The 15,452-nt window shown below is 40.6% G+C and overlaps 2 protein-coding genes across 3 annotated transcripts in view; one reads left to right on the plus strand and one right to left on the minus strand.

The window, feature by feature from the left end:
• Positions 1-5,301, minus strand: part of LOC144631794 (N-acetylgalactosamine kinase-like) — a 29,480-nt gene extending 24,179 nt beyond the window's left edge. The window contains exons 1-4 of the mRNA XM_078490357.1: positions 5,170-5,301; positions 3,818-3,906; positions 3,131-3,254; positions 878-953 (exon numbers count right to left, since the gene is read on the minus strand). Of these exons, the coding sequence (XP_078346483.1) occupies positions 878-953; positions 3,131-3,254; positions 3,818-3,906; positions 5,170-5,261 (381 nt within the window). The 5' untranslated portion in view covers positions 5,262-5,301. The remainder of the gene's footprint in view (positions 1-877; positions 954-3,130; positions 3,255-3,817; positions 3,907-5,169) is intronic.
• Positions 5,302-5,346: 45 nt separating this feature from the next.
• LOC144631718 (uncharacterized) overlaps positions 5,347-15,452 on the plus strand; it is a 140,779-nt gene continuing 130,673 nt past the window's right edge. For both annotated transcript variants that reach the window (XM_078490237.1, XM_078490238.1), the window contains exons 1-7: positions 5,347-5,645; positions 7,137-7,319; positions 10,299-10,516; positions 12,875-12,980; positions 13,288-13,381; positions 14,371-14,422; positions 15,180-15,242. In XM_078490237.1, coding sequence (XP_078346363.1) covers positions 5,504-5,645; positions 7,137-7,319; positions 10,299-10,516; positions 12,875-12,980; positions 13,288-13,381; positions 14,371-14,422; positions 15,180-15,242 — 858 coding nt within the window. In that variant the 5' untranslated portion in view covers positions 5,347-5,503. The remainder of the gene's footprint in view (positions 5,646-7,136; positions 7,320-10,298; positions 10,517-12,874; positions 12,981-13,287; positions 13,382-14,370; positions 14,423-15,179; positions 15,243-15,452) is intronic.

The raw sequence follows: 15,452 nt of genomic DNA on the forward strand, positions 1-15,452 counted from the left end.
ATTACCATTCGGTAAAAAGGTGTCTTGGCGAATTCGCAGAAACCTGGCTGCGAGGTTTTCGCTTGAGCTTGGACAAAGCCCGAAACCTTGACATCAAGGTTGGTGTGGTGACCTAGCCAAGGGTCTGGGCTCTCTGCTGGTGTCCAGCTGGTGAGTGGCAGTCGAAGGCTGGTGTGAGGGGAAGGTGTCACTTTTGACTGCTGGGCCTAGCTAAGTTCTGGCCCATTTGAGAATGTTTGTGTGAATTTTGAATGCCTTAAATGTAGACTGTGAATGTTTTGAATAACATCCGTTGAGGGTTCCCTGTAGAGAAGGCACCCTGCGGTGTGGCAGCTGTCAGCTGGGCTCGTGACATGACAACCCCTAGCCTGGGGGGAAGGAAAAGGGACTTGTACTAGCCTGGAGTGTTTTGGGTGGTGGGTGCCAGGTTCTTGGAAAATCACTCACGTGTATTCTTGCATATATGCACAGGGAGCAGAGGAACCAAATTCGACCTTTGTAAATATTAAAATGTTCGATCTATTTCGTAGCGCTTCTCCCGCCCTGGTTGCTGGTTATCTGATCATTTTGTTTACGCGACGGTTAAACCAGCGGGAATCCTGTTGCGCTTGGCGTAGCCGCAGGCTCAATGACCGTGGGCGCCACAAAATCGTTACACACTAAGAAGTTTCTTCACGGAAACCCGCTGCGATTACGCAACAGACTATTGAACGAGTTTCCCGCTGGCTTAACCGTCGCGTAAACAAAAAGATCGGATAACGTATGACAAGCGCTACGAAATAGATCGAACATTTTGATATTTACAATGGTCGAATTTGGCTCCTCTGCTCCCTGTGATATATGTACAAAAACTGAAAGAAAAAAGACATTTCTGTACCTTGTAACCACAGAGAAAATAATGGTACCACTCCTTCCCATCAATCTTGTAATCTTCACAGCTCACATGGAAATCCCTTTTAAAATGAAAATTAATAAATTATTTAATAACAATGGAATGATGTGTGAAGTGAAGAACTCAGAAAAAATTCTGAGTTCACAGGTGGGATTTAATTTGAACCCACGACCTTCTGTGCACTAGTACAGTGCACTCCTTCATATAAGGAGACATAATGCACCTATCAAACGAATGTTAAGCCACTTTATAACATAGCTAGCAGAGCCGCGCAATCAAATTCAGTATACGTAAGCGTGCTCAAAATCCCGATGGAGCACGCTGATGACGTAATCGACTAGTGAAAATCTCACTGAGTAATAAAGCTCATACGCTGTGTTTTGCGAAAGCGATGACATTATCTTCGGAATATGAAAAGTGAATCCTTTCAAGATTTTTCCAAGGATACGAGCTACAAGGTAAGCTGTTGCTTATTACGAGACGGAGAGCGAAAGAGAAAATAAATTCGATTTTGCCGTCAAAGTAATTGTTTGTGTGCTTTTCTTCATTCAAACAACAACAACTAACGTGCGAGTCTCGAAGGACGAAAATCATTTTTTCACGGCCCTAACGTGGAAAAATGGGCCAACCATGAATGACAACAGGTCGATGGCACTAAAAACTAGCTGCCTGACGAAAGTTTTCGCGTTTTAAGCATTACACCAAAGCGTCTACGGCTCCGTTGTGATTTTGCCGCTCGGGAAAAATTTAATTCATCGGGCGCTTCATTCAACTACCGTTTTCAAAAATAAATGTTTATTTACATCAATTACAAATAAAATCGGACCACAAAAATACTTAAAACTAAGCATGGAACCGAATTTTTTTACTTTTTTAACCCTTGGAATCTGTTCGGCTGTTCGAGTTTGTTTTGTTTTAATTTTCTTCCACTCGGGAGTAAACATTTTAATTTTAATTCAGCAAAAAACTAACCTCAGAATCTGAACAGCAGTATTTGCTGTTTTCGTCATTTTTTTCCTTCGCTCTGCCACCGTATAAACTTAGTCAATTTATTAGCCACTTGACATAAACTGCTCCAATCGTGTAAACTTGTACATGTATAATTTATTGCTCGACCGCTAAGTTTTAATATGTTCTCACACTGCACACAATAAACACAGTTTTTTTTCCCGCGGCCGGTTTTGATCAGTGTTTGATGCACAATTCCACCGGCAATGTTATAAAACAATAGGTTCATGCTTTTAGCTGTGCTCCATCGAGTTATGGAGCACTTGGGAAGTTTGGAGAGCACTCAAGAAGCTAGAGTTGCCCTCGGCTATCGCCTCGGGCAACTCTTACGCTTCTTTCGTGCTCTCCAAACTTCCCGCGTGCTCCATAACTCGATGGAGCACGCTAAAGCATGAACCAATTGTTAAGTGGAAGGAGGCCTGGCATAGGCTGGGGATTTAACAACAATTATTATTGTTTCCCCTTAGTGGGGACTTTTGACCGTTTAATGGACTTTCTTACAACATTTAATTGAAGCTTAGTTGACTCTTTTGAACCAACCACAACTGCTCTGGGGTTGGGCATTTGAGAAGAAAGTCTCAGCTAAGTTCAAATGCCTGGCCTACTGTATGCCTGGCCTCCCCCTGCTGTGCTTAACATTGATAGGTGCATACCGTAAAATTCCGGTTATAAGCCCCCCCCCCTTATAAGCCCCCCCCGGTTATAGGCCCATCAACCTGGAAACAAAAAAATACATCCGGTTATAAGCCCCCCCCCAGATATAAGCCCCCCTCTACCGGATGACAGTACTGAACAGGGCTAAATGTTGCTTTTTTGTGCGTTTTTAACTTACAGCAAGGCGTCCAAAAGTGTGACCATTTTTAATTTATTCACATTCGTTCGTGCAGATTTAATCCAATCAGAAGTCAACTGCAAGCTATCCACGGCTTTTGATTGGATTAAGTCTGCACGAAAGAATGTGAATAAATTAAAAGTGGTCACACTTTTGGGTGCCTTGCTGTAAAAACGTATTTTGATGAACACTCCTGAGGCTCGTTTCGAAACGTTTTTTTCTTTCTGCTTATAAGCCCTCCCGAATATAAGCCCCTCCGCTTATAAGCCCACCCAAAAACCCTTACGAAGTTGTATAAGCCCAGGGCTTATAACCGGAATTCTACGGTATACAAGCCAAAACTGGTAATTTTCCCAATTGTACAAACTTTTATTAATAGTATGATGTTGATCACTTACTGGAAATAATTGTATGTGTTGGATATATTGAGCATTTTCTGATCATTGGTTGCCACAGCTATCACAATGTCTTGTTCTACAGCCATTGGTAACACTCCGTAGCCACAGTAATCTACATGTTCTCCTGCAAACAATAAAAAAAAATTACAGCATGTTCAAAGAAATATTTTACATTCCCCAGTCCAATTTATGGCCAAATCTCATTTCCCAGCCAGTTTTTTTTTTTTTACCAAATCCCGGCCCCGATCTTAGGTTTTACTTCCTGATTCTGTGCTTCCAGAAAATGTCCATACTCTCCTCACAGAAGGGATTTAAAATTCCTGGGGGTGGGAGGGGTCTTAAAGGCCAAAAACTTTAAGGAAATGTATGAGGCTTAATTGGAAATCCAGAGGGGTCTGGGATCTTACGAAAAAAATCTTTTCCATGGGGGAGGTATGGATAATTTATGGAACTACACATTACCATGGTCCCAGTAACCCAAATCCCATTTTCCAAGTAAAAAAAATGGCAAATCCCAGTTCTTTTTTTACCCCAGCTTTTCAATGCCTACCCATCTATTCCCCTCAATAAGAGACTTAGAGAAGGTCACATGTAAATCAGCACTGTCTGACAGTCTTAACAAGTGGCAGATATATACTCACAGAATCGCAAAATAGTCTATATATATATATATATACATGTACTCACCAATAATATTCACTCTCCCTGGAGCTCTTGCATAGAATTCTGGAGGGCAGCCATACTTGTTTAGAAATATTTCTTTGATCTTTTCATATCTACAAAAATATAGAATTTTTATAAAAGTGAAAATAGTATCCTGACTATTTAGTTAACAGCACTAGGCAGAATGTAATCTGTCTTAAATAAGGATGCACACTGCCAGCAGTGCATGCCCTGCAATCAAAAATGCCAGGAAGGCACTTAAAAAAAATAATCCATGAATTAATACCATGATAAGTAAAACCAGGAAAAAGAAGGAAGCCAGCAGGAAACATCTCCACCCTTGTTTAGTCATCTTGAAGAGACAAAAATTAGGGGACCTTTCACAGCTAACTAGTTCTATTAAACTGGTAAATACGACAAATGATAAGAGATATTTATTTGCTACACTGAGCATAGATACACTTGCGGACCTTTTGAAAAACAGAACAATGTACTTATGTTACTCTTCACTACACCTTCAGATTTGAGAAAACAAGTAAATGAGTGTGGTGCATAAAAAAAAATAAAGCACCTATCAATGTTAAGCCTGAGGTGAGGGGGGGGGGTCGGGCTTACCACGGGAATTTGATCGTGCGGTTGGTCCCCAGGGTAGGGATTTTGATCGTACCTGATGGCCCCAGGGTAGGGATTTTGGTCGTATATGATCCCCTGTAACAAGGTCTGAAGGACATCTGCCCACCTTTCACTGCTCCCGGGTGGGGATTGACCAATTATTTTGTCCCCGGGGTGGGGAATTTGACTTTTTTTATAGAAAATTTCAAAATCCCCACCCCTTGCCCGACCCCCCCCCCCCTCGGGCTTAACATTGATAGGTGCATAAAGACCGAGGGTGGAAAACATGATGATTAAATTTGTATTATTTTGCTTTTATTTGTCCAATCAAACAATATCAATAGATTTAATGTCCCTCAAACAGCTATGATTCAGAGCTCTGTAAATATGTTTGTACTAATTATCCATATGTTCTGATCAATATATTATTTAAAGCTCTACATCATCACGTGATTTCGCTGCACTGTAAAAAGTATCGGGAGGTTGAGAGCTTAACTAATTCACAATCAATCATAGTTTTCTTTGAAGAACACTGATATTTTTTCTTGGAGATATTTTACTTAAACAATTTTCATTCCTAATAGAGGAAAAATATAAAAAAGCAACAGCAATAATTGCTAAATGTTCCACGGCCGATTGGTCATACGATCTGAACAGAAAGTGACCTTTAGCCGGAAGTAGAAACAAATTATCTTACTTCTGATTTGCGTTCGAGACAAAAATGCCTATCTCCACAGTGAGATAGATAGGCTTCGATCTCTTACCTTGAAGATACATTTCCTGTAGACGCCAAATAAATCTTTTCCAAGGAAGAAAACAAAGGCGGGCTGCCAACACCTCGCCTACTGTCCGCCATTTTGGTTTGCGTTCACCAAGCCGATGTAGACTGGAACTAGAACTTTTGACAGCGACCGCTGTCCTGTGCAAAGCGTTGAGGTCACGAAGGAGTTCCGTCACGATACGTCACGACAAAAACATACTTCGGCGTTTTGTGGCTCGTTTGCCTTGAAATTCCGAGAAAAATGATCCGAACAAGGAGAGGATCGTTGTGTGTATTGAAAACTTTGGTGACAGTTGTCGTCGTGTAAAGCAGTGGCCATGTTTTACGTCCCTAGTGGAACACCTAGCACGGGAAGTAGCGATAGTGGAGATGGCGCCATCCCTGCTTCTAGAAACCTTGCTGGGTTGTTGGACGAGCAACGGAAAAGAGGAATCGGTGCTGCGTTGCTTACAATCACAAGTAAGAGCGATTGATTTTCTCTAAATACCCCTTCGGAGTTTTTTTCTCTATGACCAATGACGTGACGATTCTCTGTTTAGAAATTTGCATTGTCCATTTCTTCTGAAAGCGATCCATTCGCTTCGATCGTGAAGCATATTTTCTTCAAACAGATTAATTAGTCATGCTTATGCACGAGCATTAGTTATGGTTATGGGGAAAGGTCTTTGTTAGAATTACCCAACTGCGTCACTCAAATAACCTTTTTTTTTTTTCTTACTAAAGAATATATCAATCCTTTCGCTGTTTCGATAATAATAGCTTTTTTGTTTTTTTAATGACACCTTTTGAGTTGTATTGAATATTTAGCTTTCTGACAACAATAAGCTAAAAGTATATTATGCTTGCGTAATAATACTAGTTCTTGTATAGACAGAGACATTATTGTGTAGACACATCTGCACTTCTGTGGAATGGTAACTGTTTTAAGCTTATACAGGCCGGCACACGATGTACTTCTATTAGTTATATCATTTGTTACTTGTTAATTGAATGTTAACAAGTGGCCAGCTGTGTTTTTATTTCTTTTAATTTTTAATGGTTCAATTATATTAGAATCTTTATGTATACCTACTGTAGCTGTTCTGAACCCCTTGTTGTTGCAAGTTGTGTGTATAAATCTGCATTTTTATTTTTATTTATTTATTATTTCTACCTTAGGTTATTTATTGCCAACATTTGTTTTGTTTTTTTCTGGACAGCAGGACTGGGGGGGGAAACTCGCATATGCAAGTGACGGGGATGCTCGCCGTCTTGCTTAGGGTTTTAAATTTCAGATTTTTGGTCTTGCTTAGGGTGTTCTGGGCAAAACGCCAATGTTTTAGCCATAATGGTCTTGTTTAGGGTTACAAATGCAGAAAAATACAAATAATTATAAATTCTATTCTTAGTTTTCTAATATCTTTTAGGGCTCAAGAAAATCTTAAGCCACTCCCAGATTGGTCTGTTTTAGGGGTTCTTTTCAAAAATTTCCAACAAGCATCCCCGGGCCTGAGCTATGATTGGTCAGCTTAATGAATGATCAAGCTTCTTTGATCACTAAGTTTGCAAATACAGTTAATTCACATTATAGGCAACATGCTCGGGCCATCGTTTTAAAATTGTCTGTAATAGCGAGAGTCCCTACTTGTGGGAGTCATTTCCAGTCAAACCTCTTAATATAAGTTCCCCTGGGATCTAGTTTTGTCCGTTTTAGCAAGTATCCGCCAAGCGGGGTGTCCGCAAGACGAGAGTTGACTGTGCTACAATGGATCTCTTAGTTGTTACTTGTGGTTGGTTTGGCTGTTTTTCCAGGCTACTGAGCCGTAGGGTGTTAACTAGGATTGAGAAAACCTTGTCTTTACCAAATTGAGGGCCCTGGTACAGATCCTGATAGCAGATTCCACAAACCCCTAAGCCCCCTCTTTGTGGGAAAAAAAATTCTTTAATATTAACATGACATTTTTGCTGTAGTTGTGGAAGGCCGAAATCTTCCTGTTATGGATCCCACAGGCAAGTCAGATCCGTACTGTGTTGTGATTGTCGGCAATCAGGAACAGCGCACAGTTGTACAATATAGCACTGTCTTCCCACAATGGCATGAGACATTACAGTTTGAAGTCAGTGGTGTGCCGCAACTGATGCAAAATGAACCAGGTTTGTCAATATCTTCCCTTGTTTTTGGCCGCCGCGATTGGCGCGATCGCGCCGCGATTGAGCTTGGATCGCGCCGCGATTCGCGCCGCGTTTTTGGCCGTCGCGATTGGCGCGATCGCACCGCGATTGAGCTTGGATCGCGCCGCGATTCGTGCCGCGATTCGCGCCGCGTTTTTGGCCGCCGCGATTCTCGCATCGCGGCGCGATGGGTCGGGAATCGCGCCGCGATCGCGCCCTAAATCTATAAATTTAAAAACAATTATCTTGGCGTTTTGCATACCGACAAAACAAACACACAGACTGTATCGAAACAACATCATTTATTTACGGAAGCTTACAGAAAAAGACGGCCAGTTTCGCTGCCGAGCACAATTAAATTTCGCAAAGCCGGAGAGCGTGATTGAGTCTTTAGTTTACAAGCAAATAAGTGAACAGTTCTTCTGTAAAATGTGAACAACACATACATAATGGCAACTAACCTTTTACTCGTGCTCAAGCGAAAGAAGATGCAATGATGTGATCTACCAAACGAGCGAACTATCTCTTGCATCTGCGAAGAAGCCGAACCGTCGAAGATGCGCTTTCTTTTCCCCGAAGCTTTTTTAAATAATACAACATTTAAGTCCCAAGCATCAACAGGTACAACTTTGCATTGAATGGTCCTTACCGTCAAAATGTTTTCCTCTTTCCACTGTTCGAGTTTTGCATTTTTTTTATATTCACAGTTTAGCTGTAGTTCAGTCAACAAAGTCCATGACGAAGCGACGCTAGCTTCGCTAGCTGTTGAAATTATAAACAAGCCGTCGCTCGAATTAACAAAACAAATTCTAGCAGTTTTCACAGAGACGCTTTTCCCTCAAGTTAGGTCGCTTCTAAACTCTTGTTATTCAGAAGCAGCTAAAAAAGAACACATTTTTCCAGTCCTGATTGTGAAGAGAAAACATACCAACTTTCTCGAAATAAAATTTCTTTTCTGCTTGCGATGGCGTAGCGATTGCGTGTACTATGCACTACGTGACCTAACTCAGCCAATCGTAACGCTCAGTTCACGACACCTTGCGGCAAAAGGCGGGAAAGGACTTCGATGTGTGTGGTCTACGATCGTGGTCTACGGGAAGGTAAATATAAAGCTCTAAAAAAAGCTCATTCTGACAGCCTCTTCGGAGCCACAATTAAATTAAATGCCATATAGAGGATTTTTCAATGCAAAAAACGCAATTGCAGCGAATTCCTGATTGTATTTGCATTTGAAGAAAATGGCCGACAGAAATTTGTCATTGGATTGCTAAAAGGTATTAAGGTTCCTCAAAGATAAGAAAAGAAAGAAACAAAGTGTTTGAAAAGATTAAAAAACGTACTGTTAAGAAATAAAAATTCTTATCTTTTAATTTATCTTTACTCATTATCACGCGCCGCTTTGTCGCGCCAGTTCGTCTAGACTAAAACTAAATAAAACTTTTCTCGTGGGAATCACGTCCTCACGGCTCACCGTCACGTAATAAGTTTTTCGACATTTTAAATCAAACTAGTTTTATAACTACTTTGATTAGTACTTAAAGTTTATTTCATCAATACAAGTCATGATTTGCGTTACGACCACAGCATGATTTGTGAGAGTTTCAAAGCATATTGACTTTCTCCCGGTGATCGAGAAGTGAGTTCTCGCCGGGAACACTTCCCGAGATTTATTCCAGCCCCCCAAATCGCGGTGCGGTGGTAATCAATCGCGCCGCGATCGCACTCATCACGCCGCGATCGCGACTATCGCGGCAATCGTGGCGCGATCGCGACATTCGCGGCGCGATCGCAACTATCGCGGCGCGTTCGCGTTCGTTTACAATCGCGTCACGCACGATCGCGTCGCGATGACAAAAAATCGCGGCGCGATCGTGTCAGTCGCGGCGCGATCACGATCGCGATCAGTATCATTAATAACTCATAAAGAAAATACAAAAGAAATTAATGTTTAATGAGTGTCTTTATATCTGATAAAGACACGGCTAAACTTTCTGTCCAATTTTCTAGCCCAAAATAACCCCAAATCTAAATATTAGTGCAAGAATGAGTTGATCAACATCAGAAGATTTTTGAGCCGTTCAATAAATTCACAGCTCGTGTTTTATCAAGTCTAAAACACTCGGCTGCGTCTCGTGTTTTAAACTTGATAAAACACTGCTTTCCCTCCAGGGGAAACAAAAATTTTTTCGAGAAATCGGGAAGTTTGAGAAGTCAGGGGTAAAATTACAGAGAAATACTATCCAAGGGAAATGAAAATTGGTTCAAGAAATCAGGAGTTTTGAGAATTACCGTGGTTTTGAGAAATAATATATTGGGATTCTACTGTACAGTATCATTCTTAGTGTTCATGAGAGGTGCAATGGCCTGTTGGTTAGGGTGCTGGACTTCAGATTGAGTGGTCCGGGTTTTAGGCCTGCTCAGTATCACTGTGCTGCATTCTTTCATTGTAGGCAAGACACTACTCCCATTGTTTCTTTCCACCCTTTGACTGTATCATTGTAAATGGGTACCCACAAATTTACTGCTGGGAGTAACCCTGCAATAGACTAGCATCCCATCCAGGAGGGTAGATATACCGATAGTCACTTAAGGGTCGTTACAAAGTGCGAGGCAGCAAGGTGTGCACTCCATTCTGGTTAGCCTCAATAGCACTTTGGTTAGCCTAAAATAATATAATGGCACTCCAGTTAGCCTGAATGGCACTCTGGCCATGGTTAGCCTACAGTTAGCTTAGGTAGCTTGTGGTTAGCCTTTTTATTTGAAGTAGTGATTTCTGCCTCGCATGCCTCACTGCCTTGCGTCATATGCCTTGCTGCCTTGCCTTGCACCCCTCGCTGTCTCGCACATGTACATTTGTAAGAGTTGTCACTTAATGCTGCAAAAAAAAAAAAAACAGAAAAAGCTCTGGCAAGATGAGATGCTTTGACCCAACACAGACTTATTTTTTTCTTTATTCTTTAGTCGAGAATGCAATCAGCTGCTGCCTCCAACACTATATACAGATTGATATATGGGACTATGATACTTTGAATCGTGATGACTTCATGGGGCGTGTTCAAATCCCACTCTCTCTTCTGTCAGAGGAAACAACAGCACGCTGGTATTCTCTTGGAAGAGGGTCAGCCAAAGATAATGTGCACGGTGAAATCTTTTTGGAACTGACCCTAACAGCCTCACAGGTACATAAAATTTAAATTGTTGTTGATGACAGGAGCTGCATTGTGTTATAAATGATCTATTTTCGGTCTATTTCTCAAACCAGTTTCATTTCATTTTAAAGTGGCTTTTTTAGATGCATGCAATCATAATGAATGTGAGATGTCCAAAAAAATGGAGAAAAAAATTAATTTATTTAACCATGTGACACAGAAGAGCTCAGGAGCTTGTTAAGATGCGAAATAGACTGTTTGCAGTCCACTGTGACCAAGAGTAAGAACTGTCAAGTACGGGAAACATTCCCTTCGTTTCCTTGGGCCATTGATGTGGTCGAAATTAGACAATAGGGACAAAAACGAAACGTCCTTGCAGCGATTCAAGGCGAACATCAGGGGAAGGGAACTCAGTGGACTTGTCGGAGGAGACACATGCAAAGGGTGTCACCTTTGCAACTCTTGAGCCGAAACCATCCTATAAGTATTAAATATAGGTTCGATATTCCGTATTTTAAAGTAGTATCTTAATTGTAGGAATTAGATGTAAATACAAAGAGTGTTGGAAAATGTAGCATAATTTAATGTAAATAGACCAGAATCGTTTTTGTACTTATATTATATTTTAGTTTAAACAGTGTTCCCGATTAGTAAGCTTAAGGCTAGCTAGAAGAATAGACACTTAAATAAAGTTCTTATTATTATTATTATTATTATTATTATTATTATTATTATTATTATTATTATTATTATTATTATTATTATTATTATTATTATTATTATTATTATTATTATTATTATAAGGGGGAGCCACAGTGGCCTAATAATTAATGGGCCAGTCTCGGGATTTCAAGAGCATTCTGGTTCCTCTGGCTGCGGTTCTGCATTACATTCTTTACCAAGACACCTTACTCTCATAGTGCCTCTCTCCACCAAGGTGTATAAATCATGGTTACCAGCAAATTTAATGCTGGGGGTAACTCTGCGATGGACTAGCATCCCATCCAGGGGGAGCAGAAATGCTCTGGTTAACAATTGGTTTATGCTTTAGCGTGCTCCATCGAGTTATGGAGCACGCGGGAAGTTTGGAGAGCACGAAAGAAGCGGAAGAGTTGCCCGAGGCGATAGCCGAGGGCAACTCTAGCTTCTTGAGTGCTCTCCAAACTTTCCAAGTGCTCCATAACTCGATGGAGCACAGCTAAAAGCATGAACCAATTGTTTTATAACATTGCCGGTGGAATTGTGCATCAAAACCGGCCGCGGGAAAAAAATTGTGTTTATTGTGTGCAGTGTGAGAACATAAACTTAGCGGTCGAGCAATAAATTACACATGTACAAGTTTACACGATTGGAGCAGTTTGTGTCAAATGGCTGATAAATTGACTAAGTTTATACGGTGGCAGAGCGAAGAAAAAAAATGACGAAAACAGCAAATACTGAGCACTGTTGATTCTGAGCCAAGTTTTCGCTGAATTAAAATTAAAATGTTTACTCCCGCGTGGAAGAAAATTAAAACAAAACAACCTCGAACAGCCGGACAGATTCCAAGGGTTAAAAGAGTCAAAGAATTCGGTTCCATGCTTAGTTTTAAGTACTTTTGTGGACCGATTTTATTTGTAATTGATGTAAATAAACATTTTTGAAAACGGTAGTTGAATGAAGCGCCCGATGAAGTTAATTTTTCCCGAGCGGCAAAATCACAACAGAGCCGTAGACGCTTTGGTGTAATGCTTAAAACGCCAAAACTTTCGTCAGGCAGCTAGTTTTTAGTGCCATGGAGCTGTTGTCATTCATGGTTGGCCCATTCTTCCACATTTATAGGGCAGTGAAAAAAAATGATTTTCGTCCTTCGAGACTCGCACGTTAGTTGTTGTTGTTTGAATGAAGGAAAGCACACAAACAACTTTGACGGCAAAATCGAATTTATTTTCTCTTTCGCTCTCCTTCTCGTAATAAGAAACAGCTTACCTTGTAGCTCGTATCCTTGGGAAAATATTGAAAGGATTCACTTTTCATATTTCGAAGATAATATGTCATCGCTTTAGCAAAACATCCGCAGCGTATGATCGAGTATGAGCTTTACTCAGTGAGATTTTCGCTCGTCGATTACGTCATCAGCGTGCTCCATCGGGATTTTGAGCACGCTTACGTATACTGAATTTGATTGCGCGGCTCTGCTAGCTATGTTATAATTGTATTTGTTTAATAATAAGGCCAGGGGACTGTAAATAGACTAGGGAAATACATGTAATATATCTTAATGAAATTTAAAAATCTTAAAGCATTAACTAACGCCCAGGCTGGTACAATGTAAAGTCAGTAATACCTGCTTGGGAACAACAACAACTTTTTTAATGAATTTATTGCAAACATTATGTCCTTTTATAGCCTGTACCAAGATGGTGTGTTGACTATGAGCTGTATTCGCTTTGTAAGAAGAAAGCTGGATTTGAGATCCCTGTTGCATTTGGGGATTCAGTGGTTGATTTGCCAGGTACGGCAATAAGTATTATTGCGCAAGACACTTCACTCTCATAGTGCCTCTCTCCACCCAGGTGTTTAAATGGGTACCGGCAAAATAATGTTGGGGGGAACCCTGCAATAGACTAGCATCCCATCCAGGAGGGAGTAGAAATATTCCTAGCCGCTTAATGCTATTGAAACCGGGATAAGCTCCAGCAATATGGGCCACTTGGCTCGAGGGTTCCCTGTTATTGTTACCCTAAAACCTATGAATAACATTTTATGACTCCTAGAAAAAACTCAAGGATAAATTGTATGCCTATGTTTGATTTTTGCAGGCGAGGCTGAAAGGGTAGAGATGGTAATTGATGATGTGGTAGTCGAAGTCAGTAAACACAGAGGCATTGGCAGAATGTACCTTACAAATTTTAGGTAAACAATTTCTTGTCCTTTCAGTTAGAGCTTAATTAAATTTTAATCTTTTTAATTTCATTTACAGTCAAAACGATCATGCACATATTGTATGCTCTTAAGGTGTATGATGCTAAATTATCCATCTCTCTGCATTAATTCTACAATTAAATTATCTTTCTTTCTGCTCACATTGCAGACCTATGATGCTTGATTATCTATCTCTCTGCACACATTGCAGACCTATGTTCTCAGATTATCTACCTGTCTGCACACATTGCAGACCTATGATGTTAGCTCATCTACCTCTCTGCACACATTGCAGACCTATGATGTTAGCTCATCTACCTCTCTGCACACATTGCAGACCTATGATGTTAGCTCATCTACCTCTCTACACACATTGCAGACCTATGATGCTAGATTATCTCTCTGCACACATTGCAAACCTATGATGCTAGATTATCTCTGCACACATTGCAGACCTGTGATGGTAGATTATCTCTCTCTCTCTGCACACATTGCAGACCTATGATGCTAGATTATCTAGCTCTCTACACACATTGCAGACCTATGATGTTAGCTTTTCTATCTCTCTGCACACATTGCAGATCTACTTAGATTATCTATCACTTTGTACACATTGTCAGGGTTCGCACGCGCCTTGAAAGTTCTTGAATCTCAAAATAAAAATTCAAGGCCTTGGAAGTCCTTGAAATTGGTTTTCGGTCCTTGAAAGTCCTTGATTTTTTTTATTCAACGTTTAAAGGCTTCAAGGCAATGAGAAGACCGCCAAAATAAGCGATTTTTTTGGTTCTTCAGCAAGCACATCAACAGTTGATTTGGGGTAAATTTCATGAAAAAAGTCCTTGAAATTTCCCAGAAGGGTCCTGGAAAGTCCTTGAAAAGTCCTTGAATTTTTAGCCTGAAAAAGTGTACAAACCCTGCATTGTGGACCTACATGATTAATCATACCTGTATGATTAACATTTCTGTTTGTTTATCTTTAGACTTGTCATTCTCTGTCACTTATCAGGTCTTACCGCAGCTGGGTACACATATGTGAGTACTAAATGCACTATCATTAAATAAGCAAGAGTCAATATGTTAAGAACTAGAAAAACGCTATCAGTGATGAATACTCAAATTAAACTATTTGAGGAGATTACATACTTTTCTTGGTGGACCATTGCTTGTCATCGCATGTTGACATTTTTTTTATTATATCAGGATACATTTTACGTTTAAGATTTTGGATTGTGTTGGTTATAATGAGGATTTCATTATATTGAGAATCGTTTTATTGAGGTCCTGTTACATACATTTTACTGTAACTTTGAACGGGCCGAAGAATATCATTCACTATACTGAGCACTTCGTTATATAAAAGGTAAAGTCTGTGTCCGAGCCATGAGGCTCATACAGCCGGAGCTCATCCCGGTTTCCATAGCATTAAGTAACTAGGAGTATTGCTACTCCCCCCTGGATGGGATGCTAGTCCATCGCAGGGCTACCCCCCAGCAGTAAATTCGCCGGTACCCATTTATACACCTGGGTGGAGAGAGGCACTGTGAGAGTAAAGTGTCTTGCCCAAGAACACAACGCAGCGCCCCGGCCAGGCCTCGAACCCGGGCTGTTCGACTCGGAGTCGATCGCGCTAACCATTAGGCCACCGCGTAATATAGAGGTTCGTTAAATTGAGGTTCTACTATTAGTACAACTGAAACTCATTTGCAAAAATAAAATATAACACTGCATTTGTATGCACCGGTACTAACTGCTCTTTGATTTCATTTCCGTTCCTTTCCGTTCCATTCAGGATATGTCAATGACAGTGGCACTCAACAATATTCAGTCTGTTGACAGAGGAGAAGATGAAAAAGTAAGGTCCTTCATTAACTGCTCTTTGCATTCCGGGACTATCTGTTACAAAATGTCTCCTCTACTTAAGACGGACACCATCAGGACTGTATCCAACTGTCTGTCTTAGAGAGGTGTCCATCTTATAGGGAGTGTACATGTAGTTACAGTAAAATGACTGAAAAACGGCAGGGACTGGACCAACACCAGGTGTCTGTCTTACAGAAGTGTC

This window comes from Oculina patagonica, chromosome 12 (assembly GCF_052425735.1).
Source record: "Oculina patagonica isolate OP01 chromosome 12, crgOcupat, whole genome shotgun sequence".
In the NCBI taxonomy this organism is placed as follows: domain Eukaryota; kingdom Metazoa; phylum Cnidaria; class Anthozoa; order Scleractinia; family Oculinidae; genus Oculina; species Oculina patagonica.